This window comes from Anopheles cruzii, chromosome 2, assembly GCF_943734635.1.
Source record: "Anopheles cruzii chromosome 2, idAnoCruzAS_RS32_06, whole genome shotgun sequence".
In the NCBI taxonomy this organism is placed as follows: domain Eukaryota; kingdom Metazoa; phylum Arthropoda; class Insecta; order Diptera; family Culicidae; genus Anopheles; species Anopheles cruzii.
This window is the reverse complement of record NC_069144.1, coordinates 40,645,303-40,665,246: the sequence shown is the minus strand read 5'-3', so window position 1 is coordinate 40,665,246 and position 19,944 is coordinate 40,645,303. Positions and strand designations below refer to the sequence as shown.

Sequence of the window (19,944 nt, the reverse complement as noted above, 5' to 3'; positions counted from 1 at the left end):
ATTACAAAGCGACGAGACGAATGGGCACTTCTGCTGACGTGGATCAGCAAAAGTAATCTCACCGGCCCCCGGCCGACACCGAGCACATGCTGTGGGGGGGTGTCCTGCGAAGGAAAATGATGAAAACCCACCCAACCGGGGGTGGTCGGGGTTGCAAGTGGCTCGAGTGCCAGTGTGGGGTGGGCCTACATCTCGATAAGAGCCAGAGTGATTTATCTCCGTAGACAATGGGAGACAAACTGGTTCCTGGTCTCCCCACACGCAGCACATCATATGCTGCCTCCTCTCCCGGTCTGGCTGCGACTTCAAGAGGGCTGCTGCGTCGGACCCAGGGCAGCGGCGGACTTAACCGAACGTCCAGGCCAAGACGTCCGGAGCGAGCTCCGAAACGGTGCAGGCAATCGAAAACGTTGAAAGACAGTTCGATCCTCAACCTCGCTGGGGGAGCTCCCGGAGCTTGGACACTCTCACTCGAACCGTGTGTTTGTGTGTGTGCGGGGAGGTCGTAAGTGTCCCCTTACGTTACGGCTGAGTCCTTGATCTCTTTCGGGGGGCCACTCGGTGTCTCTCTGGCCGACTTTTATCCGGAGCCGGAGCTTCTGAAGCTGGTGCTGCTGCTGGTGTCCTGGAGATCATAATGTCCAATTATGGCGCTTTACTCTTCAAGAATATTATTTCATATCTGTCACTTAAATGTGTTTACCACTCACTTAAGGCTCTCTCTCTCGTGCGCCGGGACGTGTCCTCAGAAGGGCACGGATGCAAAGCATCCAGTTTCCCGGGATATTAAAATCACATGCCCGGCTCGGTGGCCCGGCCTGTCGACGACGGCAGGAACTAGGTTGGTCGGGTTCGAGTCGTTCGTCACTTTCGGGTGCGTGTATGTGTGTGTTTGTCCTGGAAGCTATAAAACATTAATTCCTCGACACTTTGGGCATGCCGTCGCCCACCAGGTCACGGAGGAGGAACATGGTACGTTTCAAGGGTGCCCATGCAAGGACTGCACCAGCGTCACTCAAACCATCCGATTGGGGGTGTGTGTGTGTGAGCTTAAATCGATTAGGAAATGGACGATCTCTCCGGTCTATTGTTGCCGCAATTCGAATTCCAATTCCGAACTGAAATAATTGAATGCCCAGCATGTTGCCTCTGATGACAAGCATCATATTCATCCCTGGCTGTGCTCGCTTTGATACACCCGATGGCCATTCTTCTTCGGGCCAGTAAAATGGGTCCTCCAGAATGGGGCCACACAACACAAAAAACCGAAGAACAGCCTCCATTTAGGAGCAAAGTACTTTGGGCGTCTTGCTCTTTTTTCTGTGGATGACTGATCGGAGTTGCCGATGTTCGCATCGTTCAGTTAATATGAAAAACTTTACCCAAACCGACGGCGGCATTGTCAAGGTAATGGCGTGAATTTAATTTACCTTTTGTCCGAGTCTAAAGGGAGCAAGTCCTGCATCCTGCCGTCCGCCGTTCGGCCAAAAACTATTTATATTGGCAGACTTTTCACTAATAGCAAATGGTTCCATTGTTTCGGTTGTGCCGTCGTGTGTCTGTGTGTCTGTGTGTGGGGAAAATTGCCTCAGTTATGGCCATGAGGTTGGGCGGTTGGAAGCGCAACATACAAAAAAACACCCCCGTAGCATAAAAGTGGCAAAATGCAAAGGATTAATGCAAAGCAAAACCCATTGTGGCACACACACACGGAGCCGTACGCACAAGCCGACGCAAACCCTTATCACCGTGGGCTGGCCAGCATAACAATGGGAGCCATTGTTGTTCGGCCGGTGTGTGTGTGTGTGTGTTCGGGACTCATTTGGTTCGTTTGTTGTTTTGTTTCGCTTGGCCAATGTTTTTTGCCCCATTTTCCACGCCAAGTAGCCGTAGCCGTAGCGCCTGTTAACATCACCTCACCAGATTCAGCCCACACCAGGACACACACTTCGGTAATTGGACTGCCCGGGTGCGCGCGTGTGTGCGTGTGTGTGTGGTCGGCAGCAGCTTCCAATCTGAGGGCCCCCCAATGGCCGATGATGATGGTGATGGGGCTCATGATACTAACCTGGGATAGGAAAACTTTAATGAAACACACTCTCGCCGAAAGTACCTAGTTTTTGGTTTTAAAACAATTTCAGTGTTCCCCAACCGGGGGACCCCGGTCCGGTCCCCCAACCGGCCAACCGCCCGGACCGGAGGAAGAATTTGATAAAAACCGAACCGAAAACCGAAAAGTTACCCAAACCAGCCCGGCCCGGCCGAGAGTGGCACCGTTAAGGGAGGTTAGCCCAGGACTGTGAGAAAGGAATTCCCACCCGCAGGAGCAGAGGGGGCACGTGGGGGGGGGGGGAAACCACAGGTTACGCACGGACGGCCCGAATACTTTACATGCCGATGGCTGGCCAACCCCCGAAAATAGGGCCGATGAAGCAGGCCAATCACGGGCCGGAAGATTAAAAGATTTTACTGGCCAAGACACTCTCGGGTGCCCGGGTGTCTCCGCCGGATGTGGCCGCTGCTCCGGGCTGTACCGGTGTCCATTTAAATCGACGCAGCCCTGATTGGACGCCTCCGGTCCTTGGAGGGTTTCATAATCAGGACTCGGTGCCAGTGTCGATGCCGAACTCGTATGGAGTCCTGCTTTTTTGTCCATCCATCCCGGTTGCAGTTTCTATTACGATAGTCACAGTACTTGTTTTAAATAACGAGATTTTGTATATAAATATATAAAATGCAGCCTCATCTATTAGTAAGTAATATAGTTTGAAAGATACGTTCTTCTTCTTTCAAACGCATTCAATTTTATGCCAATCGGATGAGGAATTGAAAAATTATGCTCGTTTATATGTTAGTAGGTTTAGTGTAAAAAAGTAAACAAAGGAACAAAAAACCAATATTAAATTTTGTTTTAAACTCGATAAAACATATGCTGAGACCTACAATTTATTACAACAAGTTCGGGGTGATGATTGTATGAGTAGAGCCATAGTTTCTCTGTGACTGTGTTGAACACTTTTTATGGTCGGAGCGTTTAATCCACAAAGAATTCGTTCCTGAAGGTAAGACGGACGACAGCCAATACTATTTAGAAGTACTGAAACGGTGATAGTTATCGAATTTAAAGAGTTTTTGAATAAAAAATCAATTTGTGTTTTTGAGCACTTTCCGTAGTCATCACCATATGACTGTTTCTTATTCACTAAGCTGGAATTTTCCATTAAAGGATCATTTTAAGATTTTTTAAAACGGAAGAACATACCTCTCAAACTATACTATATGTTATGTCACCAACTAATAGATGTCACTGCATTTTTGCTTTTAAAAATAAAATCTCGTTATTTAAAAGCTATACTGTGTATGTTGACGGTCAACAAGGCGTTGTTCTTCGACATTTTTGTGAAAAGGAAAAAAGGAATTCAACTGTCTTCAACTGCTCATCGAGTTACGCCGGAAACATCCGGATCGAAGTGCGTGTTCCAATGCAACTGTTTACCGTTGTGGCCGGAACATGTTCCAATGTAACCCATCCATCAACCCGGGTGGGGGTGGGGGCAAAACTAATTCCATGCTCCGTGTCACGAGCCAGGCGAATCCACAAATCCCGAGGGAGCGGCCCCCACAAACCTATTACCAAGTTCGAGCAGGATTAAGCCCACAACCGAAGGCCGATGGAAGAGATGCATGTTCGATGTAAGCTTCAGGGCGGCAGGACAGGACCAAAAGCTTTTTAATTGTCGCTCTCCAAATACGCTCCCGGTCCCGGGTCTCTTCCACGCTCCTTGCTGGCTTTCGTCGGCACCGAGATCGGAGGCACCGGGCTCTGCGTAAATGTTGCGGTCACTTAGGCGGTCGTCGGGCCGGTTCCTTCACCGGGAGTTGCAGCTTTCTTCGCCAAACCGACCGACGCACTTTCGCAAAGTATTCTAATTTTCATAAATCCTAGCCCAACGCGCGCCTGGCCGTCCGCACCGACTCCGGCACCCCTAATGGGCGACCGGTGTCGGGGAACGGAGAAGATTCCCCCAAGGGGGGCGCCCGAATGGTGGGGATGGTGTTGCAAAAGTTTTAACCCCGGACTGCATTGGCCCCAGCCCGTACGTACGCCCGTTTGAAGTTGAGAAAATATTCAAATTAATACCTTGGCCCTATCATGTCCTGCCCTCGTCGAGAGGCACCCCCACCCCGCAGTTGCACACTCGGTACCGTTGCGCCTTGGTTATGGATATTAGGCGCACACCATGGCGCTCATGAGTGGGGTGAAAATAATTTCATTTTCGCCTGCAAACGAGCACCGAGCGTACGTAGGAATGCTGCAGCCCTTTCGCCAGCCCAGGCACTTTCTTCGGCATTTCTTCGGCCTGGCCCGGGTTGCCGAAGCCCTGGGTGGCGTTTACCCGACGGACGGTAATTTAATTCCGGTAAAAGTAAGTGTTAAATGTTCGGAAAAGATTAATCTGGCAAAGTTTAAATGAATTAAGTAAATTTATTTCTAATTTGAATCACGCACCGCACAATGACGGCCGCCGAGCCGTTTCCGCCGGGGTAATACCTCTTACTGGGCGCCTCTCCCTACGCCGTTGAGTACTGTCTTCCGCCCGGGTCACAAGTTTGCTTGACCGAGCAATGAAATAAGGGCCAATCGTGAGCGAGGACAACATTACCGAGTGTCCCACGCACCCTGCCAAGTCTTTCGGTCGGGGTCCGTCCCAAACTTTCGGGGCGAACCACTTTAGGAAAAATTCGCACGATCTGCCCATTTCCGGTACGGGGTCACACACACACCCCGCGGTGAGCCTGTTCCCGGTTCGTGTTACACGTTGGCTTACATTGTCACGTTTTTTGGTCACGCGGTCCGCGGCCCGTGCGGCGAAACGGCGAAAGAAATCATTTTAAGAGCCACCCAACGAACATGGAGGGCGGCAGATTACCGGGTGTCACGTGGGGCGCGAGGTGTGGGGTGCAGAAAATGGATTATGGGCGCATATTTTGGGCGCGGAGTGGAGGTGTTAGAATTCATAAATGTCAGGCCATTAAAAAAGTTTTATCTTTTCACGGCCCGGCCCGGCCAGCCCAAGGAAACATATTGGGCTATTTTCGAAGGGGCGCCCCGCGCGGTGTATCCGTGACACTGGAGTCCTTTTCCACCCGGGTAGGGTGTCTCGTACCTTCTGTACAGGCTACACGCTAATTTGGGGGCCGACGGAGCAAAAGGACGACGATCGGGAGATATTTATGCTAACGAGAACAATTCAATCCGTTCACGCGCGCGCACACACACACAGAGCGACGTGGCCGGGCGTGGACACTGGCGGTCGGAGTCGGATGTTTATGGGAGGGCGGCCACATTAAGCCACTTGCCGAAAGATGCATAATAATTCGTCGGCCCCGTTTCGTTGTGTTTTTGGGTCGCGCCGCGTACAAGATGGCAGTTTACTGATCCGGGCGCACTTTTCTTTTCTCTCTCTCGCTGTCTACTTGCAGAAAGTTTGAGGGACTACTTCAGCAAATTCGGCGAAATCACAGAAGTTATGGTCATGAAAGATCCCACCACCAGACGATCGAGGTAAGTAATCGTAGCGCCATCGTTTTAATGAAGGCATATAATTTTGCGGTTGTGTTTTGTGTTTCATTTAAATTTACCGACCCTTTTAGTTTGCTTTGTGATTTTGTTACGTGTTTTGGCACGCTTTCGAGTTATCGAATAAATTTAACGGAGAACGGGGACCCCACCGTTCGTTCGGTTATGCTGAAAAGGCGATACTACATTTTAATTAATCCTTTTTGATTTTTTTTTTTATTGTGAAACAAACCTTCTAATGGCCCCGCGAGGCATCGGGCCCGATCGGTAATCGGATAGTCGGCCAGCCTATCGCTTACAGATTGGCATAATTTCGCGTTAATGAGTTCCGCGTTAATCGGATAACGTACGATGTCCGCATGGTATGTCCGAACGGCGATCGCACTGGACGCCGGATTTAGGGGATCGCAACGGGTTCGGGCCGTCAAAAAAAAATTGGGGCAAAATAATTGGAAAGTAAAGAACTTCGGCGGCAGCCCTCGCCGGAAGGGTCATAAATTTCTCCGCCGAACTAATCACGCTACCCCACCTGGAGAAGCCGGATGCCGGAAAAGGCGCCCATAAAATGGGCGGCTTTCTTCGCCGGGCGGCCGTCAGTGTATCTTGTTCCCTCCCCCCCGGGAACCTTTCTTCCTGTTCCGGTTCGGCCATCGGTGGCCACTGTAACCTACGGCTGCTAGTAATTAACTGCTGCTCGATACCTGCCTAATGGGATTTTGGCTCGCGGGCTGGCTCGCGCGTGAGTTATGTTGCATGTGGCCGAAACTGCGAGGCTGCAACCACCAGCGTCGTCGTCGTCGTCCTTGTGGTCAAGCGAGATAGAGAGGAGAAAAAACCCTAAGCGGAAACACGTTAACGGGACCACGAGAAGTTGGAGAAAGAATACTTCACCGTGCAACGGCCCCATGCGATGCGATGCGCTTCCGGCCACTATCTGGGCTGGGCCGTATTTTATGGCGCACCCGAGCCCGAGCTTTATGCGACTCGAAGGAAACATTTCCGGCGACATAAAGGGATATTTTCGCGCGACCTGAACGGCCGAGCGTCGTTTTCGTGGGCGCCACGAAATCGTTGCTGACTGCCGAATCGTGGCTTTTTGTGGCGCAACTGGTTCCAAAGACGACCCGCCGAATCATAGATTTTAATTTACAATGCTTATGTTGCTGCTGTTTTATGTTCCGCTGTGCGCCGATAATGCTCCGGCCCGAAATCGCGATCCGTTCTGGCGAAGGATTTATGGGCCCTCGGTTTGATAAACACGCACAATCCCTCGCTACGCACGGTGCGCTGATCGATATAAGATTTGCATGGCCGTCAACACGACTCTGGCAACGACCGGAATGGGTAAACACACACACCGAACGGCTTTTACGTGTATTGAATTACATGCGCCATAGCCATAACAGTTTATCTTTCGCTAATGATGATACATTGGGCGCTATTTTTTGGCGGCGCAACGTGCGAGTCTCCAAAGTGCAAAATAAGGACCTCCGGCACACGGTGAAGGTTTGTGATAAGAAGGCACTGTCGTTTACCGAGCTGCGACTTCGGGCTGCGTTCAATGAGCTGCATTTTTCGATAGATTGCTGCGCTGTGCTCCAAGAAATGGAGCAAGGTGCAGCTTGCCGTCCATTTTCCACAGGCAAAACTCTCACTCTCCAGAGTGGAGAAGTTTCAAATTTATCACTCTTAATTTTCCAACTGGCTCGCGGAAGGACATCGCTCTTATCAGCGCAAGGGTGCAAGGAGCGTTGCGTTTGATTTTTCCCCGTTGCTTCATGGTGCAGTGCATAGAAAAAAGAAAACCCGAAGGAAAATCTCTCCAGACGACCCGATGCCGTTCAATTTCCTACTTAACCGGCAGTAAGTGGTCGCCAGTCGCTTCTTCTGTTCTGCCCTGCCCCACCGGAACCACCGGAAGTTGGGCTAGCCAAGAGGCCAGCCCGAAGGGCTTATGGGGCAACGTAGTATCCCCGCGTCAGTGGCCACGGCTGGCCACGACCACCACTGTCACGTGCCGTAGGCACCGGAAATGGAAATTGAACTTATTGGTGTGCGCGCGCCCGGCCCGGTCGGGATGCACTCAATTGCTGGCCCGACCGGTGCTCGCTGATTTCCGGCCGGGGCCGGGGAAGGGAGAGTAATAGGAGTAACAAAAAGGGTCCCCGAAGAGGAGAGAAAAATCCGGCGTCCCGGCTCGATTGGTTCATTACTTATCGTTGGACCTGAAGCCACCGGTTCGGCTCGGCTCGGTCGGTCGGTCAGGGGCCCCGAGTCCTCGGGGTGTTTAAGTTTTTGGCGGAGCGCTCGGCCAAGCGGACTTCCGGCTTGGCTCAGTCCCACCCTGGCTCTGGACCAAACTCGCCGAGGCCGCTGCCGATGATGAGCTTCGATGAGGTGGGCGAGATGGATGGTCTTCCCGCGGTCAGCGGAACTTTACTTCCTTTAATTTATCGACGGTTAGTCTTTAATCAGAAGTTGGTCCGGCGAACGGTCCTGAGACGGCCACCGCGGTACCATCGGTGGCCGAGACTCGGCGCAACACTCGCCATAAATAGTAAAGTTGAGGCCCTTGTGCGATCGACAAGATCGATAGCGCTTCGATGCGGCATCTCACATGGTTGAACGGTGAGCACTTTGCGGTCGCTTGTGAAAAGTTTAATTGCCACAAAAGCGTGGGGTTTTAAACGGCTCGTAAAAACGGGGCGATCGGATGGCGCCGTCAGTGTTTATGGCAGTCCTTACATTTTTGCAAAACTTTAAATGAGTTTAAAAATTAATCTACGTTATGGAAGATGCGACCGTTTTTTGATTGCGAAAGCGGAAACACTTCACTGATGCCAAACGGCTTAGGTAAAATTGAGATTTCAAGTTATTCATTTAGCTACCTATGAGTAACAATGACGTACTTTCTCTGGTTGTAGTATCAGTTCAAGCGATAAAAGTACCAACGATATTGCCATAATATTCGAAAAAGGCGAGGCATCAATCGGCTTCATAAAATCGCTTGTTTTCGATGATAAAACTCTTCGCTAGCCACTGTGCATCTTTTAATGAAAACATCAAGTAATAAAGCTGTCAGAACACGTCAAACAACATCGTATAGGTTCCTGTTGTTGTGGTCCAGTGTCCGGTTTCTAATCGGTGATCAGCGTGTCTAGCGAGCGTACTAAACGGCTAGTGTGTCTTCCGGGCTAGGGCCATCAGCGGACATTGATGTCTCCATGTTGCACGGCACGGTTGTAACAACCAATCGTGTTCATTTCATTTAAGGTGCCCATCGATGCGATGCGACGAAACGGTGCCGGCCACTATGGGGGCCACCGTCTTCTTCTGGGCCGTGATGAAGGTGATGGGTTCACACGGTTCCGCCTAGGTGCCGATGCTCACATCACGATTTACCAGCCCAATAGCTTTCGAATGTTCCGTTTTCCCTTATTTTTTATCGCGTCGCGTCCACCCGCGTCCGTGTCACTCGCCGCCATCGGAAACTATCGGCCATTTTGGTCACTTCTTTCGCAACCAAACCGGTCGTCGCGTTCTTGCAACAAAACCACCGCCATCGGACGGCCACCGGTGACGGTGGGCCAACTTCCGCCATCCGGGCGTCGTCGTTAAACGTCACTTCGGTGAGGGTCTGTTTATTTTGCTGTTTCTTTTTTCCCTGCCCTGCTCTTTTGCTTCAGTGACCAGCTTTTTGTTGGTCAGTAACACGGTGTTGGGAGGAAATTGAAAACCGCCCGGTAGGGTTCGGACCCGACCGGGCAGCGTGGGAGAACCCACGTGACAGGAAACTGTCCCGCAGGATCGAACCCACAGGAAATTGTGGCGAAAGTTGAGTTGAGAGCGAAATCTGCTGGCTGGACCACCACAAAAGGGGCCGTGAGCGGAGAAAAAGTGGCGTCAAACACGAAGGAACGCTAAAAATGGACGTCAGGACGGAGCGTCGATGACGGCGACGGGACACAAAGAAAATACCGCCGCCACTAGAGCGCGACTTTGGCGCGAGGAAGCCACCTCCGGCAAGCAAGTTGCTAAGCCAATTGAGCAGAATTAATTGAGTGTTGGTAATGCGATAAAATGCCGACAACCGGGGGGCGGTGGGGACTGCCTGTGGCCGAAGGGAAGCTAAAGGGTGAAAATATTAAACACAAACTCCGTGGGCGCGCGCGCGGGCTTCGCCCTGAACGGCTGGTGGAAATTTCCGGTTACTTTCGCCGCTCGGGTCCGGGGTGGTGCCAGGCGGGCGGTGGTGACACCACCGTCGCGGGCGGGCGCCATGTTAGTTTTCCATCAAGCCAGGGAAACCACTTGGCCGCTATCGAGCCACACGTCCACACCGGGGCAGCCTTCCTTCCTCGGAGTTTGTCGGGCTCATTCTAGTTAGCATATCATTAATTTTCTCCTCTAATCAGCGACGATCAGCGGCAGAATAGGGAGCGGCAGACGATGATAGTTGCAGAATTGGGAAGAATTCCTGCACCATCGACACTCTCGGATTGTTGACATCATCCGCACAAAACAGTCCCACAAAGGGATGCTAATTAAAAATAAACTCTCGGTGGTGTTAAAAATCGCTGCAAGGACATTGGGAATCTGTTGTGAATCAATAAAAAGTATTGATAAGGATACTCGTTGGCTCGACCTAAACAAAGTAATGTTTCAAAGATTGGACCTTAAAGTTTTCTTTGAAATGTTTCACGAGTTCGAGGTCGTCCGATCGCTCTGAAGGAATCCCTTTTGAAAATAATTTATTCCAACGTGGCACGTTTATGTTTTCAGGGCAAAAAACAGAATCTGAAGCAAGGTTTAAATTAACCTTAAGCTCGGTCCACACGTAACGATTCATCGTTTCAGATCCGCTATCGCTACAATGCACACATGTCTCGAAATTGCCGAAATTGCCGAAATTGATGCTCGGCGCATTAGATTATTTTGATCTGAAACGATGAATCATTACGTGTGGACGGGCCTTTACATTAGCATTCTTCGTGATGAACTTCGAATCAAAAGAAGAAGTGCTAAGACCGTCGCATCTTCGTAATCGTGATCGGATCCTAGACAGATGAGAGATTTTTCTGTTTTTCTTTGCCAATAATTTCCCAAAACTCTTTCGTCCACGATGTCTAATTTAAAAAAGAATTAAAGGCTTAAGTAATTTAAAATGAATTAAAAGCCTTGAGCTCAATCGAACAACGTGATGCGTTGATGGTTCAATTTTCCACTATCCCAGTTTCGATAGATTCCTTTCGAAAGTATGCTTTCTAAAGGATCCGTTCGGGCTGCTTGCAATAGTATTCAAAAGTTGTCCCCAAACTGGCTGTCGCTTTGTAGCTAAATAATTAAATGCAGTTCGATGTCATTTAGTGTTGTGCTTAATTTAAAACTCTTATTGACCGGCCACTGCTTGCCATTTGCTTCGACTCCTCGAAAGTAAATCCAAAATGCACGCATTTAAAATTACCATACGTGGCACTACGATGGAAACCGAGGAAAGGAAAAAACGGGAATTAAATGGCGCGAGCACCAGAAATACCAACCCATCATTTGCAGCCGTTGTGCGCCACCATTTTTGGCCATTTCGTGGCCCTTATTTCGGGTGAATTTTTTTGTTGGTCCTCACTACCCACACGGCACACGGGACGGGCCGTGCACGGCCATTAGCAGTGTTTCGCAGGACATCACTCATTCCGTTTCCGCATTCGTTCGGTTTCGGTCGGGTCGGTTGGTTGGTGTGCTTTCTTGCGTGCGCCGTGCGTGAAGTGGCAGCACCGTTCGGCCGTTCGTGCGTTTTATGGGCGCGTATTATTGCCACTCATCGACCGAGGACTCGACGAGTGGCGTACGTACGCACCAACGCGCGCCACCGACACTGTTCAGGCGCTGATGAACCACATCTTCGGCCTCGGATCGGCTGGCCGGTCGGGCCTCTCTCGAGTCGAGTCGACGGGGCCGTGCGCGCGTTCGAGCGCAACATAAACAAACAATCCCGAAAAATGCTTAAACACCCAGCCGCCCCCCCCCACACCCAGGCCAGTCGTTGGGATCCATTTTACATGAGCGAAAGCTGCCATAAATTAACGATTAATAAAAAAGCAATAACAGCTCCCGCATGATAATGATAAAATTATTTAAATTTATTATTTCTGCGCGCCGTTTTTATTTCGTGTGATTTTTTCCTGTGTTCTTCGCTCCCCGTGCTGCGAACGTAGGCAAGGATTGTGTCCGTGCCGTGCTGTGCCGTGGTGCGTTCACTAGGAGCCCGGTTGGACGACTTTCGAATAGCAGCGTTCCCGTCGGCGTCGAGAACGAATGACGTCCGCCCGTTAGTCAGAGAACCTCGGCGAGGAGACCGCTCGGTGCTCGCCCGGGTGTGATTAATCATGAAAGAAGAGATTATGCGATAAGCGGATTCGATTTCGTCCGCCCCGGTGGTGCCCGGTGGGTAAAAGGAAAAACAATAGAAAGCCTCGATCAGCGCGCGGCGCTTTCTTCGGTATAATAACAGATTTTTATGCAATCAACACATTCCACGATGCCCACGGACCACACTCGGTTTTGTTCCTTCTACTGTCGCTCTATCTCTCTCTCTATCTCTCTCTCTCTCTCTCTCTCTCTCTCTCTGAGTAATTCTTTCTCTGACATTTGATCCTGGAATAGCCACTCGGGACCGTTAGCAAGACGTCACTCGGTTCTGATTGTGCCGTATGCCGATGGTGACGCTGGCTTAAGGCTATTTATTCTGAATCCTTTGACGTGCAATGCATCGCTTCATTTTGTGCTTCTGCCTGCACTGCGAGTCCTGCTAGGGCACTGCATTTAAATAGTCAATTCCGGCGCGAGTGTAATGGTTGTAGCGAGAGGTAACGATTTTAGAAGCAAGAGCGAAACAAATAAAACATTACCATCAGGACCAGGGGACGACGACATCGGTAGCATCTGCCGATCCAGCGGACCAGATACGGGCTCGGTCCGGGCCGGGCCACTTCGCGGTCGCGGTACGGTGCACGGCGACGGACGAACAGCGGACTCCGCGCGGATAGGCGGGGTAAAAAAGCGTCAAACGATGAGCAAAACGTTTTTAAAAAGGGTAATAACGGAATTTTTAAATGCCATAAACACAATCTGTGACTGTGACATATACGAATAAATGTTCAACTTGTGACCATGATGACACTCGGGAGTGTGCTCCGGCGCCGGTTCCGGGAATGTGCTCGAAAATGATACCCTGTTTTTCCTTTTTGTTTTCCGCGCCCCGTTTTTCCCGGGACCGGGCGGTGGCCACCGGTGGCCGGGAATGAGGGCTTGAGCGCTGCGAATCACAGCGCACCGACCGCACCGACATCGTTATCGCTGCGAGCCGCATCGGTCGTGCCACGTGTCACTGGCGTAAAAAGGGTTAGCTTCCGGAATGGACTTCACGTTGGGCAAAGAGACAGGCAGAGAGAGAGAGAGCGCGTTAGAGTGTGTGAAAAAAGACACAACATTTCCGATTTGGGGTTTTATCACACCTCGCGCAACAGCCACCGTCATTTGCAAACCGGGGTGTCCTTTCAAAGACATTTTTGGTGGCCACTTTGAAGTGGCCGATTTTTCTTTTTTTGGTTTCTTCCGGTTTACACCTAACAAATTAATATTCACGCCATTTGTTGCCCGTCGCAGCGGTGAGGATCATAATTTTTAGCTCTCCGTGTGCAAAACAATCATTGCCAAGACCGGCGCGGACGCGTTAGGACGCATCAAATATTCATTACTTATGTGGATGAAATATTCGCCAAATGGGCCAACATATTTGCGTGGCGGTGGCGGAAAAGCCGACGAAAAAGTGCACGAAAAATCTCACGGCCCGTCACGGGGGAAAACAGTTAACGGCAACGGAGACGCTTAATAGCAAACGGCAGCTGGCAGCCGATTGTGTCACGTTTGTGATTAATGGCACACCGTTCACCGGGAAGTCGCTCTCGTCGTCCTGGTGTCCTGGCGCAAACAGCCAGGGTACAGGCCAAAGGGCTTGATGGTGTTCGAATTTTTACGCGAAAAACACCGCACTCGCGTCTGGCGGAAACGATTTGGAATTTTTACGAAATAAAACCAGAAGCTAATCAAATCGATCCACCGGAGCAAGATTTGTGCGCGTTTGTGACACATTCGTGGTGTTTATTCTAATTCGTCCTTTTTTGGCATCGACCGTGGTTAAGCGTGTTGAAACAGTTACTCAGCGAGGGTCACGTTAAACTTTGTTACACGATGTCACGTTTAAATTGGAGCATTTTGTAACGGTTTCTACTCATCTTCGACATTTTTTTATAACACTGATTTGTTAGAAAGTAGATCGCAACCGGGACCGGTGCAACTGAAGTGAGCTTTTTCATTGATTACAGCATGCGCCAATCCTGCGAAATAAGCGTCCTGCGGCGAACGGTCAGTGAAACGGTGCCCGCTTCTTATCCTTTTGATTGCCCTGGTGACGTAGACACTCCGCTAAACAAAGGAGCCTACCTCGAAAGGGTGCGAAGATTCGTGACACTGACGTCCCGGCGGCGGCGGCCCGCTAATGAGTGTCGGAGCAAAATGTCGACAGCCATTTATCTCGGCCCCTCGATCAGCCAACCGCGTGGCCAGGCAAGGGGGACGTTCGCTCATTATGCATGCGGCCCACCGAACAACGATCAGTTACAGTCCTGGGGGCCGACCCGACCGCACTCGATTCCCGGACACGTGTCAAACTTCCCCCTGGAGAGTATTTAAAAAATCATCATCCATCCGGCCGGCAGCCGTCAGCGGCAGCCCATTTTTTGTCCTTTCCATCCCCGGTCCCCGTCCTGGCCATTAACGGGGTTTTCTAAACGGCCGGCGAGCGGCCTTCCGAGCAAGTTCATCCCTCATCACTGGATCCGATGTCTTTCTCCAGGCCGCCGCCAGGGGAAAGGCGCACCCCCTCCCGACTGTCACAACTTTTCACCATTGGCCATCGGCGCCGACCGTCATCTTTCGACCGGAGCCACCATCTGACGGAAGACGTCCTCGGGTTACTTTCTTTCCGGGGGTGGGTGGGTGTCGCGATAAGAAGGACTCGAAAGATCAGCTGGCAGCTGCTGGCTGGCTGCAAGCGACGCGAATCCGGACGGACGGTCGACAAACGGGACGATAGCGGACCGAATGCGGATGGAAATTGAGGAGATAATCTCTCTCTCTCCCGATGACATTTTAATAAAGTGTGAAAATATTTTATTCGCACCACGCCGCCCCGGCTGCCGCCATTTTTGGCAGCCACGGGCCTACCAAGGGTCCGGCAAGTGGAGTGAAATGTCTTCGTCCCGTTTCGGTGCGTACTTCAGCAGCGTTGGGAGCTTCTGACAAACCGGCAGAGGGAAACCGAATGGCTTCGGCAGTATAAGGACGAAAAGGATTTGCAGCTTTCCGGTCGGTGTGACAATTGACAATCGCGCTGCTGACGGAGCGCGCGCCGCGAAGCCCAAGTCGATAGCGGGAAGCGGGTGGAAATGTGCAAACATTAAATGATAAAATATCATCACGCGTAAACCGAAGTAACGGATAGCCGTGTGAAGGTGTAACAGCTTGAACGCCAACGAAACAACCATGTAATCCGGGCAATCGATCACAATTTGAGCAAAAAAAAGTGCCATCATTTACAACAACACACGGAGCGACTTTAGTTCCGCTCGCAGCGCGGAAGGAAAATCGGATTTCCAAAACCGCGTACCGAGCCCACGCTTCGCCGTCATTCCGGCGCAAATTGAATCTAATTTAGCACGCATCGTAAATTCATCAACGAGGCGCGTAAATTCTACATTTTTCCTTTCCAAAAGCCAACATGCTGCTGCTCACCTTGTCGAGGAAAACGTGTAGAATGAAACTAATCCGTCATCGGAGCGCAATTTCCGTGGAAATTGTCGCGCGTGGCCAACTTTTGGCTTTTGTGTGAATTCAACAACCAGCACGAAGCAGGCATAAGCCGATAATTCGCGTTCCGAAGAACGTACGTAGGTGATGCTCAAGAAAAGCACATTACAGGCTCACCGGCCGGTTGAGCCGATGAAGCCGATTTTGGCGAACGCTCAACCTGGTTTAATCGCCTTCCGGAGAAAGCTGGAGCGAGCGGTCGCATTGAATTTTTAGGTGCATAAGTCATCTAAAGTCACACTCTCCGGCACCGTAAAATGACGTCGGAACGTCATCGAACTGACCACCGGTCGTAAAGCGGTTTCATTTGCACCTCGCACTCGTCCGCAGATCGATGGACCTTCCGCGGAGCGGAGGCAAACACTTCCGGCAAATGACACGTTTCGCCCTTCGATTTCAATAAACCCTCTTTTATGACGAAAAAACCCAAGACCCAACCGAAGCCAGTATTTCCCGCCGGGGTGGGTTTGCGTCACCTTTCACCATCCTTCCCGTTGGCACAAGGAAATTGGTCTCCCTTTTCGGCTCTTTCTACGCTTCTTTCCACTCTCGAAAATCCCTACCTTGGGGTTTATCGGGGCGCGTGTCCCGCCGTCCAATTCACGCGCGCGCTCGGCCGCCGATCGCTGGTGGTTTTGAATAATTTATGCAATAAAATTTAAATTTGCCCTTCGCACTCTGTAGGTGTGTGTGTGTGCATTGTGAGGCCACGCTGTGACATGCGTTCTCTCTCACTGTCGAAGGATTTCATTTCTCGCCCGTGCGCAAATTGGAATGCCGGAAGTAGCACGGTTAACGGTTTGAGATTTGATTTTTGCAAACTCCGAAAGCACCCTGAAAAGAGAGCAAAAGACGCGCGAGGAAAAGGAATGTCGAACGGGGAACCCGTGTCCCCGTGGTGGGGTCTTCGCATTGGACCGCATGAATCAAGATTACGGCGTCCTTCGTGTCGGGGTCCTTCGCGTCGAGAACCGGGGCCGACCCGAAGCGAACCGCAACCCGTTCGCGGTAAAGTGTCACCAATTTGTTTAATACACAGCCCATTCGTGGCAACTTTCGGTCCCATTAACGGTGGCCCCGGCGGGCCCGGTGTGTGCGGTTCCTTCTTTAAACTCTTCGAAATGACTTCATCATTCATCACTCTGTCGGGTCGTCGGGGGTCTTTCTTTCTCGCTGCGCGACTGGGCTGCTGCGATGCCCGAAAGGTTGATGCAAGTTGATGAAAAACTAGTTCATATCAGTCTCCTCAGTCGCAAGGAACCCGCTCCTCCAGCACTACCACCACCACCGTAGTAGGCTGGGGGCTGTCAGTGCGCGCGCCCCAGTGTCAGTCAGTTCGCCAAGTGCGCGCGCGGCAAGAAAAGTGCGGTCACAGCGGGAATATGATGAGTGTGCAAATTTCACGCCATTGCTCGGCCGCGGCGGGGTAGGTGCGGTGGGCGCGGCTGCCTGTGCGTGTGCATTTCGCCAAGAAAGTCACCCACCCCGCCCAGCCGGGCCAGGCAGCGGAAGACTTCGCATGAAAAATGGCTTCGCAGAGTGCCAAAATCAGTGCATCGAAGGCGGTCGTGGAAAACTATCCGGAAAAAAGGTGGAAAGCGATGGGAGGGAAAACACCGAAACGTTTAGAATGGAGGAGGCCAGCGGCAGCAGCAGCAGCAGCAAAAAACAACCCGGGGATCTTCAGTGTAGCTGCCGCAAGGAACTAAGTTCCACTAGTTTTTTTTCTGTTCTCTCTGCATCCTTGGCGCGGGAAAAAAATGTTCCGCCCTGGGTATGCGTGTGTGTGTGTGTGTCTATCACGGAATGACGTTGCACCGTTGCGACGCGGACCGGAAAAGATTTTTCAAACTTTATCTCGCAAAAGGGACCGCCTCGCGTAGGACGGCAAGATGGCGGGATGGCGAAAAATGGCCACAAAAACACACGGCAAACGGCTGAGCTGAGGCAAATGATCGGACCCGGCCGGTGGGCAAAGAGATGACGAAAAGCTCATCAAATGTAGGGGCCTTTTTCTTGCGCTTCCCTCCTTGCGCGGACGCGGACGGGAAAATCTTTGCCAAATCTCCGAGAGTGGCGAGCGAAAAACGGAAGCAAACCGAAATCGAAGACTCCGAGGAATCCGGCACGCGGGGGGGCACCGTCGGGTGGGTAAAAGTTAATGTTGTGCTCATTTATTTCGATTAAGTCCGGCGTGTGTGTGTGCGAGTCTTTCCAAGTTCATTCGCAGACCGTTTCCGAGCCATAGCCCGGTCGAAGGACCGGTGGGACTCGGTGGATTGCTTCATAAGCAATCACTTACCGGCACTTTTGGTTGGCCGAACTTGTTCCGCCCTAGCCCACCGACCGACCGACCGACCGACCGAGATATTAATCCGGTTGATAGTGTTATTCGACGAATTTGGCCAAAAACCCGGAAGTGCCGGCCGGATGGTGCTGCCACTGCCGGGGCCGCAAAAATGGAGCATATAAATATGAAGAAAGTTTGGTGACACTTTTCGATTCGATAAATGGCCCGGCAACCACTGACCCACGCCGGACGGACACACCCGTGTGGGCGCGCTCGTGTGTGAGGGCTTCGAGTCTTTTGCCACGAATGTTTTCGATCCGACTGTGGAAAAATATCGCTCGCTGAGGATGTTATTTTTATGCAAAACAAACCGTCGGGAGATATTTTTAAGACCTAATGGCAAGATTGGCAATGGCCATTGGGAAGAATAAGGACATTGTTTTTTCTCTATAGTGTGTATTTATTTTGATGCGACATTTTGTGACAGAAAAGAAAACGAGGTTGAAAAAAATCCTTTTCTTTCGTGCTTTTCTTATTTCATCCAAATATTCAACATAAACAGTACGACTGTTTTCTGAAACACTTACAATAAATGTTTGATGGATGATAAAAATGAGGGGTTGGCTGCATAGATTGTTAGAAACGGAACAAAAACTTCAAAAGTTGAGCATTTAACCGAACCGTATTTATATAACATCCTTTACCAGGTTGCGTGTAGGTTATGTTGTGGGATTTTTTCGATGAAGAAAACACATAATTTCCATGAGAACCTCAAAATAGTTTTATTCGAACTAATCAACGTTTGATGCTACACATTTCACCCATCGCTCAGGATAATTGTGGACTTTTTTCCAATAAATATTGTTTGTGTTTCGTCGAAAACCATTCGCTGGCCAATTGTTGGACAGTTTCAACCCATACACCTGAATATACTATAATTTATCGAATCTGCCATCTCCTTTCTGCCTTAAGTAGCATTTTGCAAACAAAACAAGTGTTCTTTAGAATCAAAACATGTTTACGGCTTTTTCCGAGACGAACGTCGAGTGAGTGAACAAACTTCGTCGTTCAACTGAAATTCTAGGCAAATTTGGGCCGATAATATAAAGGCAAATTGACGTGATGTGTGAATTATTCGTCACTTCCGTGCTATGCATAATGAATTTGCTTTATTTACAATTCAAACACGACTGTGCGCGTTAGAATTGTACGAAATACGTGCGATTGGCTCTATCAACTGAGGACGCACATTGCCTTTTTTATGTAACATTGGAACAGATGATGTTAAATAATTGAGATTATAAATCGAATGATTGAAAATCAGCTACTAAAACCTTTCGCGCTTTTATTTGAATTTTTAGAGAAGTTTGGTCTACTTGAACCGGCTTTCAGTACTGTGCTTACATTATTAAGGAACCAGCTAATTGGCATATTAACCTAAAGCGCCAACCGACGTGTGCGCTCCAAGCTGTCAAGTGAAGTGACCTATCTAGCGGTCGCACATGAGGTTATTAAGCATACTTACCGGGGAACAAGAAACACCAAAACAGGAGAAAACCAAGAGAAGGAAAATTCTGCAAACCCAAAAAAAAAACAAAAGTAACACCAGAACGATGAAAGGATAAGCTTCTACTGGCCGACTTCCTGCCATACCCAGGGCCTTTGCTGGGTGTGTGTGGCTGCGACGAGAAGCAGAGGAACGAAACGCCGGAGGACGGTTGTAAAACTGTCGACTGCAGCAGATTTTCAATGTGATATCGATTAATTAATTTAAACAGGCTGACAGCTTGCGAGGGATAAGCGCGTGCCCAACAACCGCGCAACGGTTGGAGCACGCCCCCCCAACAGGGACGAGGTCGCTGCTGCTCGGTGCGGCGATCCGCTGAGCTAAGCATCTCCTCGCTCTGGCAGCTGCCAGGGCGCCGACACCGCCGACCCACAGACTGCTGAGGCAGGAGCAAACTAAACCCCAACATTAGCATTGATTGAACCTTTCTGATGACCGGCACGGCACGAGTCCGACAGGCCGTGTAGCCTGCCACTCTCTCTCTTGCTCTCTCTCGCTATCTCGCTCTCACATACACGTTGGGGAGGATTATCCTGGTGGGTGGCCGATGGCGGAGGATCAACACCGCAAAACGTGAACAGC

The 19,944-nt window shown here is 50.5% G+C and overlaps 1 protein-coding gene across 1 annotated transcript in view; it reads left to right on the top strand.

The window, feature by feature from the left end:
* Positions 1-19,944, top strand: part of LOC128277823 (RNA-binding protein Musashi homolog Rbp6) — a 456,559-nt gene that overhangs the window by 130,374 nt on the left and 306,241 nt on the right. The window contains exon 2 of the mRNA XM_053016353.1: positions 5,485-5,566. Within this exon, the coding sequence (XP_052872313.1) occupies positions 5,532-5,566 (35 nt within the window). The 5' untranslated portion in view covers positions 5,485-5,531. The remainder of the gene's footprint in view (positions 1-5,484; positions 5,567-19,944) is intronic.